This window comes from Mastacembelus armatus, chromosome 14 (genome assembly GCF_900324485.2).
Source record: "Mastacembelus armatus chromosome 14, fMasArm1.2, whole genome shotgun sequence".
Taxonomy (NCBI): domain Eukaryota; kingdom Metazoa; phylum Chordata; class Actinopteri; order Synbranchiformes; family Mastacembelidae; genus Mastacembelus; species Mastacembelus armatus.
This window is the reverse complement of record NC_046646.1, coordinates 21,312,534-21,333,055: the sequence shown is the minus strand read 5'-3', so window position 1 is coordinate 21,333,055 and position 20,522 is coordinate 21,312,534. Positions and strand designations below refer to the sequence as shown.

Sequence of the window (20,522 nt, the reverse complement as noted above, 5' to 3'; positions counted from 1 at the left end):
TTATAGTTTAAGTTACATATCATGTTGCAAAGTGCATCTTGTGGTTTAGGTTTTATTTTGAAATATTAAATATAGGCCATTGAAGCTGAGTTGTATCAATTTAGATACCAGATAACATGTTTAGTCACTTGGTCAATTAGTGGTGTAAACTTTTCCAGTGTGTCCAAATTATCATCTTAAATTTGGCAATCGTGACTAAATTTAAACAGAAGGCAACTGTACACATGTTCTGCATGATTGTTAGCATCATTTATAAACTGCAGTTCACCAAGGAAGATAATTTAAAACTTTTCTGTTAAATATCTGAATGTTGCAGAGTGAATGTTGTTGGTGTTGTCAGGTTTACAATATGCTTTTTGACATGATGGCACCATAACATTAATGTTGTGTAGGCAAAACATGTTGTATAAGGTTTATAATGCAATAACTCTACTCATTTAAAAAGTCTGAGCCATGTGGTTTGCACATCTAGGACATACAGTACGTTATATAACATTATAATAACATTAACGCTATATAACATTATTATAATATTAACGCTATATAGCCTAACATAACATTAAGCTATATAACATTATAATAATAGCAAACACTTTGGTGCCTCCTGCTAATGCAGAATAAGGAAGGAAAAATGCCATTTAAGTGAGAATAGGAAAATTCATTTAAATAGATCCTTTTAATTAGAATTAATACAATTTACACGTGTTTTAGTTCTTTTCCTGCACTTTATTATAAATGTTAACGTTTTGACATATATTAATACGCTTTTTATTGCTTATTATTGCAGCAGGGAAATGATTAGAAAGCTACAGAGTCACACTGACAACACGTACAGTTGCAGGACCACTTTGTGCAGCATTTTCAGAAGGATCACAGCAGAGCATGGACGGGGAAAGGCCGGGATGGACGAGGTTTTGGGCTGCTGGACCCAGGTGTCACACCGGCAGAGCTGGGAACCAGTGAGCTCATTGTGGCTGCATGGGAGGAGGAGGAGGAGGAGGAGGAGGAAGGCGGGGCTCCCAGCATCATCACCACCGGCCGTCACTGCTTCATTGTACGGACTGCTGCTGATGCTGAGATCATAGCGCAGGGGGCGACTGTTTTTTCTTTTCTACAAAAAAAGCCGAGCATGCCATGGACGCGGTTTCACACAGATAGGAGTCCACGCACGATGGGGATGTGTCACTAGGTAAGTTAAGGAGAGAGGATGGGAACTCCGCGGTTTGAAGGTTTAACATCGTCTGATGTGGGGGGCTACTGGGAGTAGCAGGCCTGCTGGTCTGGTCAGGTTCACATCCCTCACACTCGTTTTTATTCCACCGCTGAATAGATAAAGTCTGAAAGTGTAAATACCACCGTCGTGTGTGATAACACACATCGGGAAAACGGGTCGTATTTGGTGGTGTAGCGTCGGTTTTGCCTGCATGTCGGAAGTCGCGGAGCTTGGCCTGTACTAACAAGCCCTTCAGAGATGACTGGGAAGGATCCTGAGTCCGCTTCGGGGCCCTCTTCCACACGACGGATGCTCACGCTGCATCGGGCTCCATCCGTGGGTAATTTCCGTGGGTAGGCTTTTTGTTGCTTGTTGTGCAGCTGTGGATGGCGATGCCTCAGTTCAAACCAGATGCGCAGTGGCTTCTATACATAATTCAGCATGTTTGGTTTGCAGTATGAGCATTTCCTGCTTGGCAGGTTATCACACGTTACTGGCTGTTGTTGAAGGGCTGCTGCAGTGAGGATGCTGCTACTGCCTCAGGCTGTTACACTGGCCTGGTTCAACACACATCAGCCCTGCTGGGAAACCAGATGTGGGCCAGTCACTGCCCACAATGACATGGAGCCGATCATTACCGTGCGTCAACAAAGCAGACGGGTTCGTTATAATTACTGGAATAAGTTACAGAATCAAAGTAACAGTCACCACAGGTTGAGCTGGATTGTCACAGTGATGCAGGGAGGAAGTAGAAATGTCGTTTGTTTGGGGCTCGAACATTAATAACATCAGATCTTGTGATGCTCAGAGACAAGTTTCATTCATTCCTGTATCTGCACGTCGTTAAGTCATGTTGCATTTAATTACAGCTTATATTATTTCAGACAGACAGTGCACTGCATGTGTTACTGCTCATCGACCATCAGTGGGCACTCTCGTTCAGCCGATCATCATTTTAGCTCTACTGTACAACTTGCTGCTTAAAATGCACTTTAATGTGTGTGAGAATGTGAAGCACCAAACAAACATGACATTAGACAGTCAGGATGCATAAACAACAACGATCTGTACAAACAGTCACAACCAGAGCATCCCTGTGTAGGTCAGATGGATCCCACACATCTAAATGAATCATTTGAAATATCAAAAGCATTAAGCAAATGTGAACCAACACTCTCCTGCACCGTTTCCAGCATTAGCGGAGCTCTGAGGATTGATGTTTGGACCTCAGGCAGATGGATTAGAAGTCACTTTAGGCCTGAACTAAAACGTAATCCCAAAACAAGCAGCAGGGTGCTGTTTGATCTCAGCCGATGTGAGGACACTTTGAACCAGCTTACGTCACAAGCACATTCTGGCCTGATGAAGCTTTAGTTGCTCATGGACACTTGGACGGCGTGGGCGTCCGCCTGACTAACTTTTGTTGACTCAATTGCATAACAAGGATCAGGAGAAAGGAAGTTAGTCCAGAAAGACCCCAGCAGAATGATAGATTAAGTCAAATCAGTAGAAGTATTAGGGTAAGTCTGGATTCCTGCTGCACATGTGAATGAGCAAATAGAGTTTAATGTAGATATATTTTTTTTGACCATTTCAGGATTACATTTTATCATGAGATTGTGATGGAATTACTGTGTAACATTTCATTATTAAAGATATAAAAGTCTTCAGCAAATACAAAATAACATGCGTGCCTCAAGCAGAGTCCTTTGCAAACAGAGAAGGATTTGTTGTCTTTATGTAACATCTGTCAGACTTTAGTTTTTATGTAACAAATCAAACAAACTGATCATAACCAGATTACATATTATGAGATGCTTCGTCTATGGGCTTTTTTTCATCATCTGGCTTGAGACCGCATATAATCCAAACCTTGCTCTGTCAAAAATGTCCTGCAGCTAAAGTTGTAAAAAAAAATCTAATTTCAAATGAATTAATGAAGCTGTTGATGAACATATAATGTGTGTAACTCATTCATTATTAAGATCTTGTGTACTTGTGTGATAACCTTGACCACCATTTACTGTAAATTTACTGCATGGAAAAGGTTTGCTGATCTTCTTCTTCTTAAATCACAGTAACTGAACTGCATCACTGCAGACACACTCATGCCTTTGCTTATTTTATGTGTAACAGTCCTTGTTAGGCTAATGCCAAATCTACATATGAACCTAAAAGCAACAGAAGCTTACTTTTCATCCTGACTCTGACCATAACCCTACACCAAAGTCTGGCTCACACTGTAGTTTGGAGGAGTAATGGGGGGCAGATAGTTTGTCCTGGTAGATAAAATGTTGGCCCCATGGTGAGAAAACGCCTGTTCCCACCTGTTCCCACCTGTTCCCAGTATGGAATTATCATTTTTACACTGAATGGAAATTCTCTAAATAAATCCAGTTGCCTGATACTGATGCACATTGCAACAGAACATAGTATCTGACTTTGGATTTTTCTCTAAATATATGAAATTCACTTGGGAACTTGATGTAGAAATATTGCTAAACGCAGCATTGGCACGCACGCTAACGTATCATTAATCAGATCTGAAATCTGATAAATATGATCTGAGTGTCCATGCACCAACAGTCATATTTTTTTAGGCCACTATAAACCCTCAGTACCCTCAGACTAAAGCCAACAGGCAGCAGCAAGGATGATTTTTCTGTCCCTGTGCTTGTAGACTCTTGTCTACAAGAGTCTTGACTCTCGAAAATCCAGCGCTAAAACCCAAATTTCATGTCTGAGGAGTCAAAAGTAGGTCATGGTGCCAGTGGGCCTTCTGCTGTGGTATTTAACAGGCAAAAGCTCACACTGTGATACACCAACACTTGAGATATTTGCAGATGTTCAGTGTTACATAGTGAAACTGGGCCATTCAGCTCACTGGAGTCTGTTTGATCTTGTTCCTTACACTTTCTTTCATTTCTCTCTTAAATGGCTCAGTCTGCTCAGGCAGAGACTGGCGTTTTTCTGAGCTCATACTTTTTTTTTATCATTCATACAATTACTCACTTCCCAGTGAAAACAGTGTAGCTTTGCTTTACATTTAGTTAATGATTTGAGTGTCCATCCAGTGGTTTCTAAGGCCTCACTAATCAATCTTTTGACAGTGCGCAATGTAAAAAGTGGTGCAGCAGTTGACAACCTCCAGGGAAAGATCACCTGACTCTGCAGCTTTTGGTTTTGTGGACTCTATGTTAATTGTATGGTTCAGTCTCACCACACTAATCCGCCTTTGTTCCAGCAGCAGTAGGCTAATTTTAAGGAGAAACCTCTAACAAAGCCACCGTATTCCATACAAAGTTAACAGCTCTCCAGTAGATAAATAACTTTCTAACAAGATGTGAGTCTAATTAACCCCAAGGCCTGGTGAAGAGCAAATTTGAGCTAAAAGACAAGTCAGTATTGGGTTTACTTTGGTCCAGGGGACAGTAAGAAGACTGAATGAAAGAAAAGCATGTTTTTTTTAAAAGTATCTAGGGTGCAATGTGTGTTTTTTAGCCTGTTTTGATCATTCATGTACATATGCAGAGGCGACAACAGTGTTTAAATCTGTTTAAAAATCCAGTGACAGTGTGATGCATGTGTGATCTCAATGACCTGTCCATCAGTTCTTGGAGGAAAGGACAGTAAAGAGCTTTTGCACGATGCAGTTCTTTAAACCCTTTCTGGCGTGACAGTAGTTTCATTAACTCGTGTTAGTCTGTGACTTTGCTTGGGAGTCCATATAAATTGGTCCTCAGTTTTGTCAGATGGTGCCATTTCTTGTCGGAGAGGCTGGTACTGCAGTGTAGCTGTCGGGCGTCTGTTGGCGCAGCTGCCAGGAGTTCTGGATAAGGTACTGGTGCTTTAACATCTTTCTTCTTTTTCAGTATAGTCTTTTTTTTTTTTTACTTCATAGGTTTAGTTAATAATCTTCATGCTAAATTAGGATTAAGGTTGATCAGTTGATTCTTCATCTTTACATCATCTAAGGGGATTTCCTCACTTTTATCCTCAGCAATAAAATGTCTGTCTCCATTTAGTTGCTAAATCGGTGGCAACCAATATAACAATATATATTAAAATACCCCATATTACTCTCAGTTTGTATTTGTTCGAGAACTAGGTGTCTGTGAGAATATAGGTGTGACTGAGATGCTTTTAAGGTTGGTCAGGCTCAGTTTGGAGCCTGTTAAATAGTGCGTCATCTGCTGTGGAAAGGTGCTTAGCAGTTGCTTTTGTTTATTCACATACAGTATTCACAGAACAGAGGGATAAACGGTGGCCCGGTATTACCCATGATGCCTGTTTGTAGGTATGTCATGTTTATTTGACTTGCCAGAGCATTATTTCCCAGTGCAGCTTGAAAATGCAATATGACACCAAGGAGATTGACTTGCAGCAAATTCATATCTGGTCTCACCCTGCAGAAGTAGCTCCCCGTGCCTGGTGCTGTGTATGGTTGGTAGGTTAATACAGTATTACTAGGCATGGTGAGCTGTGGTTGATGGGTCAATTATCAAAATAGTTGAAATGTATAAGGACCTTATAATAAATGTAAATAGTAGTAAATAATAACACTAGACTGCTTTGACACCAGCACATGAAAACATTTGATTTTTACACTGTTGCTGTTTGAACTAATGGGTACCATGTGTTTTCATAAATTATTTTTTGAGTCTCAGCTCATTTAGTCCTATTATATAATCCTATTTAATCCTTTTATTGCTATATTTTTCACTGAGTTTGATCACAAGTTTGAGTGTAACAGCCTCCAAAAAGTACAAATACATAATTCTTAAATCTGCGAAAATATTTTGTTTGAAAATGGAAAATGATCACTGGGAGCCTATTATGCAGTGACGCTAGGGAGCAAGTGCATTAACTCAATTAAACCAATTAATTAATTATTGATTGATTAGTGCTAGCTTGTTCCAGTACATTACAGGTTTTTTCTTCCTAAAAAGAGCAGCAGCACTTTAAAAAGGGCCCTGACCCTGCAGAGTCACAAGCCCATGTGGACTAAACACGATGATGACAGCGTTATCTCTAATCTGCATCTCAAAATCTTTTAAGCAATGTTATGTCATCCCTCCTCAGATTATAACGGACAACATCCAACTCCTCTGTGCACGTTCATATGCATGTGCATATGTACAGTCTTACAGTATGTTTTTTTAAGTAACATGATATGTAATGAATCGGCAGCGGTGCAGAGGTGCAGCGGTTAGCCCAAAGGAAAGAAGGCCCTAGGTTTGAATCCCACTCAAACCTGGGACCTTCCTGTGCCTGAGTAAGTAATAATTTATTTGTAGGTGACTTAATTCTCTGTAATGCATTATAAATTCAATCTTTACCTATGTCCTATAAATACTGTGCAGTGGCACTACAGGTGACCACAATAAAAGAAATTAAACTGTTGAATGGAATTAGCTGAAATGAGCAGCCACATTAGCTTAGAGAGCTACTCACTAACCACAGAGCATGAATGAGCTGAGATTTTAGTCTGAGCTCTGCTGCAGGAGTGTAAGAACTAAGCGTGTCTACCTGTGGTGCTCAGCAGGCCATTGGCTTTCAGCTGACCTCAAGCAGGAAGTCAGGAAGGATTACCACTGACTCTGCATACCCAGATAGCCACCTGTCCCAAAACACAACATCCAACAAATCCGTTATGATCAGGACAATATCACTGATTTATTCTTATATAAAATTTGAAAGTAAAAAAATCAGACTTCATACAGTCTTCTTCAGAAATGATTATTCTTAAATAATAAATGAAATAAGACTTTGTTGTGGCTCTATGGATTAATATACTGCTGCACCATCACTTTGGAGTCAAAGTCCTGTTGGCCTACATGTTGTTATAGCCCATATTTGTTTGGGCAGGGTATCAACTATCCTCGTACTAATAACAGTCAAACAGAAACTTCACTTCTTTTATTTCAACAACACAACATACTGTATAGGAGGTAGATTCATGAGTTGGCATTTTAACATGACAGACATCACCAGTAGAAGGTTTGACCAGCTACTCCTGCTCATTTTGACTCCATTTTAAGTACCAATATCCAGCCTTAGAACAATCCCTGTAAACTCTGTCCTGTTGCCTGTTCTCATGTTTCACACACACATTGAGGTGATGTCCACACATGCACCAAGTCTGATGTTACCTCTGCATGGTGGATTATGTCTCAGCCTGTCTCTCTTTGTCTCTCCTCCACCCCCAGGCCCTTTTGTCTGATAGAAGAATGAGGAAGAGGAGGACTTGGAAACCGTGGGAGCCGCTTGGAAAGTTACTGTGAAGTCTCAATGAAAGCATCAGAAGAGCCTCTCTAGTATTTCACCCAATGGCCAAGAAAGGGCGTACGAAGGGCGAGAAGCCCGAAGCGCTTATCTCTGCCCTGCAGGCAGCCAATGAAGATCTCAGGTCCAAGCTGACTGACATTCAGATAGAACTGCACCAAGAAAAATGCAAGGTGGTGCTCAACTTCAAAACACAAAACACATTTGCCCTGAATTTTTCAAATATTGTAGTTCACTTTCAGAATCAAATCAGTGAGTGGAGTATTTTGATTTTTAGTTTTTCATGCCTTATTTTATCTTAGGCTGAATCCAGATGTTCAGAGGTCACTGCAAATTAACAATAATGTTATTTTGTTCAGAATTTATTTACTTTTCATATTTTTATGTCTAAGTTAAAGGTTTTTGATAGAATATACATAGGCTGAATAAGTTGGACTTGAAATGGGTCACAGGGTCAGACATTTCAGTTCATATTTATGGGAACAACTGAAGTCTGAAGTACTGTCCTAACACATTTCATCCCTTCATGGCCCAGCGTTCTCTTGTAGACTTGATATGATGAGGGTGAACATATCAGGGTCTGTATGACAGAAGTCTGCGAGGGTTCAGTCTGCAAGTCTGGATTCAGCCTCACTTGTGGTGTTTGTTGGCGCAGCACATAGACCGAGAGAGAGAGAGAGCACAGACGCTACTCTATACAAGATTTCAAATTTTTGTGGTTTTGCCTTCATTATTATGGAAAGAAAAATCATTTATTTCAGTATGGTGGTATATTATATACAGTTAGTTATTTGCTAGCCTGGAAAAATGTATGTGAATGCAGGAAATAGTTTTTCTTTGAAGAATAATTTTGTTCTAACCAGGTCTGAAACTGAACCGACACAATTGCGTTAATGTGAAAGTTCATTGGTAAAAGCTCAGGACTAATAAACTTTTAGCCTCAGCATTAAATCAATTACAATTAAATAAAGGAAGATAATTAAACCAAAGACTTGATGGTTCAAAGGTAATGGCTGACAGCTGCTGGCAGTGCAGTAGTGGGTATGTCAGCTGTCTAACAAAACCTAATTCCTCTCTCCTCTTTCGCTGTCACTCGTCTCAAAGGTGAGCAAGCTGGAGCGCGACAAAGTGCAGGAGGTGAAGCGGGCGCGAGAGCAGGAACAGCACCGTCACACTGCCATGTTAACAGAGCAGCGTGCCAAGTGGCACGAGGAAAAGCAAAAGGAGCTCCAGGCTCTCAGGGAAAACCTGACACGGCAGCATGAGCAGGAGCTGGCCCGCCACGCAAAAATCAAAGACCAGGAGAACCAGAGGCTCAAAGCTGCCCTGAACGCCATACGGGACGGCAGTGGAGAGAAGGTGGGGTTCAGATAATGTGAAGTTAGTGATTGATCAGAGAGAAATTTTTGCAGTTGGGAAGCAAATAGCACTGAACCAGAGACAGACAGGTGGGCTTGGAGCAGACAGTCACTATCACTTCCTGCTAAAAAGCTTCAAATGGAGCTGTAGAGATAAAGGCTCATTACTAGTAACTCCTTCCCTCAAGTAATCATTGAAATGTAACCAAACCATGTGAATACCCCCCCCACTTCCTGTGCAGGTGCGCACCGCACTGACCCTGGAGGCCAAGGAGGACGCACGTCGCTTCTTTGACCAGGAGAGAGTGAAGCTCCTGCAGGAGATAGCAGAGCTGAAAACTGCTAAGAAGCAGACCGACGAGGCTCTGAGCAACATGATCCAGGCCGACAAGATGAAAGCTGGTGACCTGCGGGTGGAGCACCAGCAGCACCAGGAGCAGATCTCCAAGATCAAATGGGACTGTGAGAGGGACATCCGCAGACTGGTACACACACACCTCACTACTAAATATTGTAATACTAAATACTTAACAACGGAGTAATTATAATATTCAAATATTAGAAAGTACTAGTGGTATGTGTGCTACATTTCTGTTGTATGTGCTATAGAACTGATGGATGTTTTCATTCATTTCAATAAAAAATGTCTGTCAAATCCATTTTTAAGTCTTTTAGTCCATAAAATGTCTAAAAATAACACTTCAGTTTCTTAGACAGTACAGAAAAATGTTACAATAAAAAAACTTCAAAGGTATTTCATTTACAACAATCTGTAAATGAGAAAGGCAGCACATACTTACATTTAAGAAGCTGAGCCCAGGTGGTGTAAGGTTTTAAACTTAGCTACAGTAAAATGACATGTGCCTCATGTTAATCTCAACTTCTTCACTATAGGTGGATGAAATCAGATCTAAAGATCGCACCATCTTCGCTCTGGAGAAGGAGCTGGAGTCAACGACAGGGTTCTTGCAGAAGCTGCAGCTTCAGAAAGATGCACTGGATGAACAACTGTTTCTTGTCAAGGAGGCTGAGTGTGGCCTGGGAAGCCCAAAAAGAGAGATTCCAGGCAGAGCTGGAGATGGAGCAGAGCACTGTGGCAGCCCAGTAAGGAGAGAGGAAGAGCTGGGACTCGTTCTTTTAATAAATGAATCTCAACCTATTGATTTCAGTGAAACTCTGAGCTGTTTCCTCCTTTTTCTGCCTGTTTTCCTCTGCTTTATTCTTTAAATACCACTTTGTAGCTGAGGTGCCAATATGCCAGGATTGGTTTTGAGATTAAGAGTGTTTTTATAAATGAGGATCCCATAACACACATCCAGCTGATAACTTGCCAGCAGCATGAGAGGTGTGATGCAGAGTTTAATTGAGATTTTTCAAAGCACCATGATCAGCTGAAAATAAGAAGGAAACAGTTTGATAGCCAGGATAAATGATGATTTGATGTAACAGATTTAGATTTAATGTCCACAAGCTGTTTGCATATTAACAGTGATATTTATTTTAAGAACATCAGTTTCCTTCTTCAATTATACTTAATTTTGTTGTTTGTTTTGTTGCAGGACTTGAGGAGAAACCAGAGGCGAATGGCTGAACTTAACTCAACTATCCGCAAACTGGAGGACCGCAACTCGCTGCTGGTCGATGAGAGGAATGAACTGGTATGATCAAAATAAAGGACCTTAGTTTTTTCTTTCTATCGTCTCTTCAGCTGTCCAGGCTTCATTCTTCTGCTCTTCACCTTCCTTATGCCAGTCACCATTTACTGCATCCTCATGTCTGTCTGTCTCACCAGCTGAAGCGAGTTCGGGAGTCGGAAAAGCAGTGCAAGCCCCTGCTGGACAAGAACAAGCTGCTGAACAAGAGAAATGATGATTTGACCCAGACTATCCAGAAGCTGGAGGAGAAACTGAAGAGCCTGACCAAGGAGAACCTGGAGATGGTCAGCACAAAGTCACATTAGCATCATAGTGTGTACATAATATAATATTTTGTAAACGGGACAGATGATTAACAATATGTGTTTTTGTGTGTCGTGTGGCTACAGAAGGAGAAGATCAGCTCCCATCCTCCACTGAAAAAGCTTAAGTCTCTGAATGACCTGGACCAAGCTCATGATGACCAGGAAATAGCCTTTCTTAAGCTTCAAGTCCTGGAGCAGCAAAGCATGATCGACGAGCTCACAAGAGTACAGTTCTTTTTCAATACGCCAAGTTAGCGTTAGCATTAGCAAAACAGGCTTTTTTTGTTAGAAAAAAACTACAATATGCACAGACAGGCTCTTCTTTACATGTTTTATTGGATAAATATATTAAAAAGTGTGAGACTTAAAGAATTTTCGAGTCATTTATCATCTTGAAATTCATACATTACTTGTTTGGATGATATTTAAACAGCAGGAGGTTTTTTATAGCAGGAGTATGGAAAATGATCAATCTTTCCAGGATGATACAGGGTGTGTTTATTGTTTAGTTCAGTTAAGTGTTGATGTTGCTTCTTTTTGTCTTTTATTTGACTTTGACAAGAGAAATAAATAAGGAGGACATGTTCATATTTTCATGTTTGTTTTTTCCAGGACAGAGAGAAACTACTAAGAAAGAAAAGGCATAAAAGAAGTTCGAGGCCAATAAAGGTAGAAAGAATGAAATTTGTCCCTAGTTACTGTCATATCACGCCAGCAAACACATTTTGTGACAGTGTTTTCTGTGATAACACAAAATAAAATCTTTGTTGTTCGCTGTACTTAAGGATAAAATAAATAACTAGTTTGTGTAAAGATTTTTCCACAGTAGTAATGTCAGATATAATCCTACTGCTATAGGAGAATATTTTACTGACTACAAACATTACTAAAAACAAAATATTTCAATTCTTTTCTGCAGAGACACATCGTGGTGGACACCTTCTTTGGATATGATGAAGAGTCCATGGACTCTGAGTCGTCCTCAGTGGCTTCGTTCCGGATGGACAGAACTCCTGCGACTCCGGACGAAGACCTGGACGACGTGAGAGATTCATATTCTTACCCCAAATGTGTAGTTCACCTTCCATCTTGTGGAGTCTTTTATTGACTGTACATTGACATCAGTGACCCCTAGTGTTACTACATTAGTTCAGTGCAGCCATAACATTTAATCTCTAACCTGCTTGTGTCAAATAAGGGTCTAGCCAATGAGGAGTCGGAGCTGCGTTTCCGTCAGCTGACCCGGGAGTACCAGGCCTTACAGCGAGCCTACGCCCTGCTGCAGGAACAGAAAGGAGGAATCCTGGACGCTGAGATTGAAGCCAAGGTACCTACAGCACACAGTGAGAAGATCAAAGAAAACTTAAGTTAGGACTAGATTATCATTAATTACAAAACCACAAGCATCAGCGTAAGAACAACAATGTGCTCCGTAGTGCAAGGAATGCAAATGTTTAAAAATCTTTGCAATTTCCTTTTGTATTTTATGTTGGAGGAAGGTGGAAGAGAGCTCTTGGAACAGACATGGTTGTAACACATACGTGTCAAACAGCTGTGTGATCTGAGTTACACAGAATTGCTAAACTGACAAATCTGTTCTAACGCACGATTTTAAAAAGCTGTGATTTCTTTCATTGTATAGTTGATGCCTGTTTTGCTCTTGTTTCAGGCTCAGGAGCAGCTCCAAGCAGACGTTCTCAGGTATAAAGCCAAAATAGAGGACTTGGAGAAGGAACTGACCATGAAGGGACAGGTGGGACACACACGTGAATGAAGGCACTTGCATTTAGGCGAAATAACAGAAACAATAACAATGTAATGTTCTCCAGTGTAATAAATATTAGCAGCACTCCCTCAAAGTAAATTATGGAGGGCGACTGCAAATGTGACGTGTAGGCCTCATTGTGAAGTTTACTCACTGAACTGAAACTCTTCATGAGAAAGACAAATTTATTTTGTGTTGACATCTTAGATAATTAGCACATTAGACACTGCATGAAATACTGTATGCTGTATATGTTGTTTTTTATTTTGGAAGACCAAATTTTTCCATATGAAGGAAAAACAGAGGAAAATAAATCAAAAGGAAGCTGGTATTTCTTGAAACAAAATGTTTGTTTAGATGGCTTCGATTTAAGGAATCACTTTTCTCCGTCCTTTGTCAGGACTCTAAATGGGTCGAGGAAAAGCAGCTCTTCTTACGAAGGAATCAGGAGCTATTAGAGAAGGTTGGCCATTTCCTTTTCCAGTAATGAAACATTTGCAGTATTTCTAAAGATGATTGCAGTTCGTGTGGAGTTTGTGGAAAATATCCTCCGAATATCATCTGTCTGTCTGCTCATTCATTCTGGGTGCAGGTGGAAAAAGTGGAGACAGAGTCCAGTCGGCTGCAGCAGGAGCTACAGGACTCCAAAGACCAGAATGAGCTGTTAGAGTTTAGGATACTGGAGCTAGAGGTGAGTCACAAAGAGTTTAGCAAGAGTCCAAACAATCCTGAAGATGCCATACAAAGTCCAGAATATTAAGTTTTGCAGCCTAAGTCCTGTGAGACTAACCCAGAATCCTGTCCGATCCAAAAACCATTTCACTAACAGGTTTCAGATCCAGCAATGTCGACCTGAAACATGTTATTGGTGCTGAACTGACTTCAAAAAACATTTTAGTAACCACATCATGATATCATTTTATAGGCATAAGTTCAAAAACCCATTTTAAATGGTGCAAACATATCCTTTACAAAACCTCTGTCACTGTATCCATGCAGCATATTCATTTTAATGATTAAAGAGAAATATCCATCTAAACATTTTACCACTATTTGTTCTGCAGTCAAGATCTTTTTTGTGGAAGTCTTGTATAGAAATGAATTAAACACAAATCAGATGTTGGCCACTTTGTAGTGGTTTGTCTGAACCATTTTCCACTTGAGCTCTTAGCCTGGTGTCCTGGAGATCAGGATCTCAGATTATACGTTAAAGACATTTTAAATGTTAAAAAAAAGACTGAACCATTTATAAAGCAGGGTTGTGGTACGTAAAGTTTTCCTTCTACACATTTATAAACCCATTGCGTCTTGTAAGGAAGGCCTATATTATTAAATGGTGAAAAGCAACATGAGGGTTTGATGAGTAAAATCTCCGTTTTGTGCAGGGCCTCATGCTGAACCTTGCACAGTAAATAAAGCACTAAATTCTTTAACATACCAGATAATTAATTACCATTTTTCACTCCAGTCACTCAGAGATAGAGACAGGCAGCCCACCAGCCTGTCAGTCAGGCTGATGTGTAGCTGACAGTCTTTGTGTTCTGTCTGTGGCGTGTGGATGGTGTGGGCGCCACCTACTGAAACTTCCGACATCACTGAAAAAATAAAATCAGCAGCAAAAACCGTGGACGGAGCACAGGGGTCAGTACAGGAGCAGATAAAAGCAAAAACAATGAGGTTAATTTAAAATGAATAGGGAGTTTTGGTTGTTTGTCTACCAGCCATGTGAGCTTTATGCTTTCAGTCTGGTCCATTGCAGAATCAAGAGGGACTCTTTTGTACAATGTGTGTACAATGAAATGTGCCTTTCTGTTGCAGGAGCGTGAAAGGAGGTCTCCTCCATTCAACCACCTGAGGATGCATCCCTTCTCTGAGGGAGTCAGTGCACTGCAGATCTACTGTATGAAGGAAGGAGTCAAGGTAAGTCAAGGGATTTTTATGTTTTATCAGTAGAGTACTGTGTCCTTATCAGGGATCCCACTTCAATATCACCCACAATTCTTATGCCCACAGCCATATGAAGTGTCTTAGTTTTAAAGTCTAACAAGCAGCTATAAATTTACTTGGAACATGTTATAATTTTAAAAAAATCTCAAATAAAAGTAAAAATTGAAGGTAAATTATTTAATTTAACTGATTTATTTTGTTTCCTTCACAGGACGTGTGCATACCAGACCTCATTAAACTTCTAGACATTCTGGGAGACAACGGGGTAATTCACATGAATTTAACACATCATCGTCACATGACACTAAAACATGTACATTATTACTTGAAGTTTTATTTTTCCTTTTACATAGAACTTAAGAAACGAGGAGCAAGTGGCCATTATTCAGGCTAGCACTGTTTTGTCACTAGCAGAAAAGGTAAGTTTAGAAATTTGAGGTCCGAACGTTAAAACACCAGCGCAGAGAATAGTTTGTGCTGCACTGATTTGTCTTTTGCTCTTTGTTGCCCTCTAGTGGATTCAACAGATTGAAGGGACAGAGGCTGCACTGCACCAGAAGATGATGGACCTGGAACTAGAGATGGTGAGTCACAATAATCATGTACAGACAAATACATTTTTTTAACACAATTGTGAGGTGGGATATGATCGATGTTGTCAGTAATACCTGTACCCTGACCTCCTTCTTCTGTGCAGGAGATGTTCTGTAAGCAGAAAGGATATCTGGAAGAGGAGCTGGACTTCAGAAAACAGGCCCTGGACCAGGCCTACATGGTATGTTTGTGTGTCTGTGTGTTTCCATTCTATGTCTGTGGAGACATTATATCTTGTCCCATTTGAGGACCAGTATATTTACCATATTTTTCAGGGTTGTGGTTAGAATTATGAATTATAAGTGTAAGGTTCAGTTTAGGGCCAGATTTGCTGTGTTTCATTAAATTAATATCAACCCATTGTTTTTTCTCTCTACAGCAAATCCAGGAGTTGGAAGCAACGTTGTACAACGCCCTGCAGCAGGATAAGGTTCTTTCATTTCCCAACATATTACAGCCTTATCATTACAAAAACTAAAAGTCATACAAGAATCAGTTTATTTATTCTGAAGTGTCACAGCTGGCAAACACCCGTGTGATTACATGAATGTAATCTGAAACACTAGAGGGGTGAGGCCAAATTGAATTTACTTTGAACATGTATCCTTGTGCTCATGCGATTCCCACTCATTTGAAATATCTGTGCATTTCGAAGTGGAGTCGACGTGACCTATTTACATTGTTTTATTCAATAAATGATTTACTCTGGAGACTTCGACATAATCAACACAAATATAAAAAACAGATTTCTGGATTCCTCTGCCGGTGCCTCAGTGGATATAAAAAGTATTTCCACTATGTAAGAAGAGTGGATGTAATGCCATATGTTATGGATTGGTTTTTGATCCATCATCTACTTTTTGTGATGCCTGTCTCCTTCATCCAGGTGATAAAGTACGGGGAGCCTCTGGATGAGCTTCAGAGGGACGAGCTGCGGACAGCGGTGGAGAAGCTGAGGAGGCAGATGCTGAGGAAGAGTCGAGAGTACGACTGCCAGATCCTCCAGGAGAGGATGGAGCTGCTGCACCAGGCACACCAGGTCCGTCTCCGTCTGCACCAACAGCATATGTGTGTGTGTGTGTGTGTGTGTGTGTGTGTGATGAAAGAGCTTTGTGTGAAAACAGCATTGCAGGTTTTATTGTACAGTATGTGTGAGGAAGGTTCTTCCTTGTAGAGGACTGACTTTGCGTCCTCCTCCACAGCCTCCTGCCTCCCAACAAAGATACACATTTCTTACAGTTTTCTCTCTGAATATTTGCAGAGAATTCGTGACCTTGAAGATAAGACAGAAATCCAGAGGAGGCAGATTAAAGACCTGGAGGAAAAGGTAGGCCATGCTTTATGTCTTTCTGTTAATACATGAATACATCTGTGTGTTAATGAAGGTCCAACCGCTTGATTATACAACTCACCATGAATTGTTAAGTTCATTAGTTTAAAGATCTTTGCTTGGAGGCAGCCACATTTAAGGGGATGTTGTTGTTTTTTGTTTTTTTACCCTAAGTGCTGTCAGATCAATGTTGATGTGAATTTAAAGTGCTTAGAAGAAGAGGCATAGGACAAACTCCAAGAAGCTCAAAAAGAGTATAATGAAGCCATTTTATACACTTACACACTGTAAGAGACTCCAGGAATATGGCTTCGTTATTACTGTTCCAGCTGTACAGTGAACCTCTGTTTCTGTCTCTGCTGTTACTAACAGATGTCAAGCGTTCCTCTAATTCTCTCACTTTCTTTGTCCCTTCTTCACCTCTTTTCTTTCCTGCTCCAGTTTTTGTTTCTATTCTTGTTCTTTTCTCTTGCCTTTATCCTTTGGCCTTGAAGTCTTTGGCGTGTCCTGTAGCAGAGGTGAGTCCTGTGGGGTTTAGGTAGAAAATTCAAACCAACACTTTCTGGACCTCGGTCAAATACTTTCCTGCTAAAGCAGAACCACAAGTGAGCAGTGGACACTGCACACACTGATCTCATTAGATCTCATTAGACCTCAAAATGCATTTCCATAACATGTTAATACTGTTTACTGTGTAATGTCCTGATGCGTCTGACCTGTAGAGTAACTGAAGGGAATTTAATATTGTTTTCAACAAATAATTTTAATAATAGTTTCTAAGTAATCACATGTGGTGTTTACACATCATGTAATTTAAATGAAAGCAATTGTTAGCACAGATTATGTCTTAATTAAACTGTATGCTGCAAATAGTAAAATTAAATCCAGTTAAATTGTACATGATGTTTCAGAATACGACTCCTGCCTGGTCTTGGTCCTCACACTAACATTAAATATTAACAGATTCACTACAAGTTGTACAGTGATGACAACTGGGTGACTGAGGAGGAAACATGATTTGACCCTGGTCTGCACATTTACTGGTTTCCAATCCGTCTTATTGCATTTTCTGCATCTTATGCTCGTGCATTATGTTCATGTATTTTTCCATCATGAGCGGATCATGTTTAACTCTTAAAATGCTGGAGAACAGACTACTCAGAACGCAAACAGTGTCATCGTCGTCATCCCTTGTGTACACTTCATTTAAGCCATGTTTCTTTTAACCCATGCACTTATCTTTTAGCTCTGTTTTATTGTCTATCAACTGCTGAGACAAATATCTGGAGCTAAATGTTCTAATGTGTTCAGCGGCTGCTTGCTAACTGTAGCTGCTGATTGGTGCAGAGCTGGTAGTGTTCAGAGGTTTTATCTGGCCTTTTGTTATTTGATTAAATCGACATTTCAGGGTGACACCCAAGCAAAGAAGAGAATGAAAAAACTGCAGTAAGAGTAAAGTAATTACAAGCAGCCCATGGAGGACTGTAAATTATGAAAATACGGATTACTCGTATAATATACTGCACTAATTGGCTTACGATTAACTGCAGTAAGATATTTACTGAATACATTTTGATTTATCAGTTATATAATGCTCAGTGTATGTTAAAATCACAGTACTTATTCTGTGACTCCCCTCTCTCTCCCTCTGTCACTCAGGTGGTGTGTCAGCTTGGAGGTCTTGTTTGTGACTGCAGTGTTATTTATTTTCTGGACAAGCGTGGAACAGTGTGTGTGGCAGTGGCTCTAAGTGTCATAAAATCAGTGACTGGTGTCAGTTTAAGGTGGATTTGTCACGTGTTGGCCATGGATGTTCACACTCCGGATTTTACTCTTTTGTTTTTTGTTTTTTTTTTCAAATTGGGTTGGGGTTCTAAAGTTGCTGCCCCAGGACGATATTTTTTAAAGTTGGACATTAATGGTCTCTCCAAACAGCTGGGAGTACTATAACATACTGCAAGAATGACACACAATTAGACTTGTACACACACTGTACCTGCATACGTACAGTTTACAGCCACGCATGCATACACAGAAGCGTGCGGATGCAAACACACACACACACACACACACACACACGCTTTGACAAATCCAAACCAAAGCCTGGAAAATGTGCTCTCTGCTGTGCAGGGTAATAATACTCCATTCACCACCATTTAGCCACAGTGGGAATATAAACACGCAGAAAAAAACTCAGAGACAATGAGGCAAACAAACCACCAGACCACAGCATCTCTTCTTTTCCTCTGCTTTCCTTTATTTCCAATCCTGGAAGGGCGTTCTTCACGAATGCAACCTCTCAGTGAACAGAAGCGAGCCAACTCAGGGCCCAAGAATACAGAGGCCATTTGAAAAGTACTGGTCTCAGGTCAGGTTCTAAAGTTGGGACATGGTGTCTCACTGGCTGTCCTGCTCTCGCTGTTCCCAGAATGGTGCTCACACAGACTGCTTGGACTCTCCAGAGTTTAAACCTGGAAAAGGACAGAACTACACTGCAGAGACTGGTGTGTACAGACACTAAAGGGGGATACAGGACACTCAGGGTGACACGTCTTCACCTGACACAGGCCAGATCTGAGTGAAGACAGATTAAGGGAGAAAAGATTACAGGGGCTCTGACGCATTCAGACCCAGCTCCACTCAGGCTGGATCTCCACAGAAAAACCTACAGATTGTCAAAGCACGTCTTAATTTTTCTCAAAAGCCAGCAGACTGCAAGAGCTTTACTCTCTGGTTATCTTTCTTTTTTACAGCTCCCACCATTCAGAAACTCTCCCAAGATTTCCACAGAGAAAACATCCCAGTTCTGTACTGTAATATATACATTTGTTGATATGTATATGTGTCTGAATTTTTTCATGTAGCCTCCCTTTTTATTTCTGTGAATAGTTGCACTTTTCTTTTAGTCTGAAGCAGCTTGAACAGTTGAAGTACTTGGCAGTTTATAAATGACTTTAATAGGGTATAAGTTGCCATGTTGTTGTGGTGACAGCTGCAAAGATGAGCTTTATTTATGTTAAAATTATAACTGAAAAATCATTGGATTATGAATGTGGAATAATGGAATATCTGCATCCCCTGTCCCTTTTTCCCCATTCTGTATCTCATACAGTGTACTGCATTTATTTCTCTGCTGTTTAACATGTGTTGCACCGGTTGACCAGCAGGGGGAACTGGTTTCACCTGTGCGACTTTCAGTTCACCCTTTAAAAATACACGTTTTAACAAACATGTAAATATTTTCTGACTATGTTGCAAAATATCTTTATCAGCTCTGGTTGGATGATTGATTGGATTAAATTAAAAAAATTAAAATAGTTACATCATCAGAACTTTCTGGTCCAAAATGGACACACAAATACTGCAGGTTCTCTCTCCACCCCTCTTTTTTACTTAGCAAAATGTCTTTGATACTAACATCTCTCTTCTATTAAACACCTTTAAGGTGTCCACTTCCCCAAAATGAAACAGGAGAAAGTGAATGCAACACTACACCTGCTCCACTTCTCTGCCCAGGCCCTTCAATATTTATAAGTTGACTGCTTGTTCCCTGTGTACCTGAGCTGGTGAGCTTCATATCAGGCTCCATCCACTTGTCTAGGGAAGCCCTTCGCTGGCCGACACACTCCATTCACTTTGACTTACTGAGGGGAAGGAGTCAAACTATTTTTGTGCAAACTCAGCTAACTAGCGGTTGCCTTAAATGCACTTTCCCCTGCTTGTGTTCCTTAATGATTTTTTCAGGCGATGGATATTATCATGTAATGTAATGTATATTTCTTTTTTTATTTCACAGAGATTTTTTTTTATCTTTATCCCATCTGTCTTCCAACGAGAATTTAACCCTCCTACTACTTTCATCTAGATTATTAAATAAACTAAAAAAGAAGTGATGCTGTAAAAAATTTAAAAAATATATCATGGCCTTTGACCTTAAATGGTAAATTGTCTTCTTTCACATCATCATTACATACATACTTGTCCTGTTTGCTATTCATCTTTTTATTTGAGTTTGTGACTATATTAAATGTTTCGTTATTAATTATTTAGCTGCTGGATTCATCACAATT

General features: G+C 40.3%; 1 protein-coding gene across 1 annotated transcript; it reads left to right on the top strand.

Annotated features, from left to right (window-relative positions):
• Positions 1 to 1,054: 1,054 nt before the first annotated feature.
• Positions 1,055 to 20,295, top strand: jakmip2 (janus kinase and microtubule interacting protein 2). Its single transcript, XM_026328207.1, has 23 exons — positions 1,055 to 1,189; positions 7,423 to 7,671; positions 8,603 to 8,857; positions 9,099 to 9,341; positions 9,751 to 9,960; positions 10,416 to 10,514; positions 10,649 to 10,795; positions 10,901 to 11,041; positions 11,429 to 11,485; positions 11,736 to 11,858; positions 12,015 to 12,143; positions 12,486 to 12,569; positions 12,982 to 13,044; positions 13,174 to 13,272; positions 14,400 to 14,501; positions 14,740 to 14,793; positions 14,882 to 14,947; positions 15,044 to 15,112; positions 15,226 to 15,303; positions 15,502 to 15,552; positions 16,009 to 16,161; positions 16,384 to 16,449; positions 18,112 to 20,295. Exons 2-23 carry the CDS (start codon positions 7,543 to 7,545, stop codon positions 18,400 to 18,402), a joined length of 2,709 nt encoding a protein of 902 aa, XP_026183992.1. The 5' UTR covers positions 1,055 to 1,189; positions 7,423 to 7,542; the 3' UTR covers positions 18,403 to 20,295.
• Positions 20,296 to 20,522: the final 227 nt, after the last annotated feature.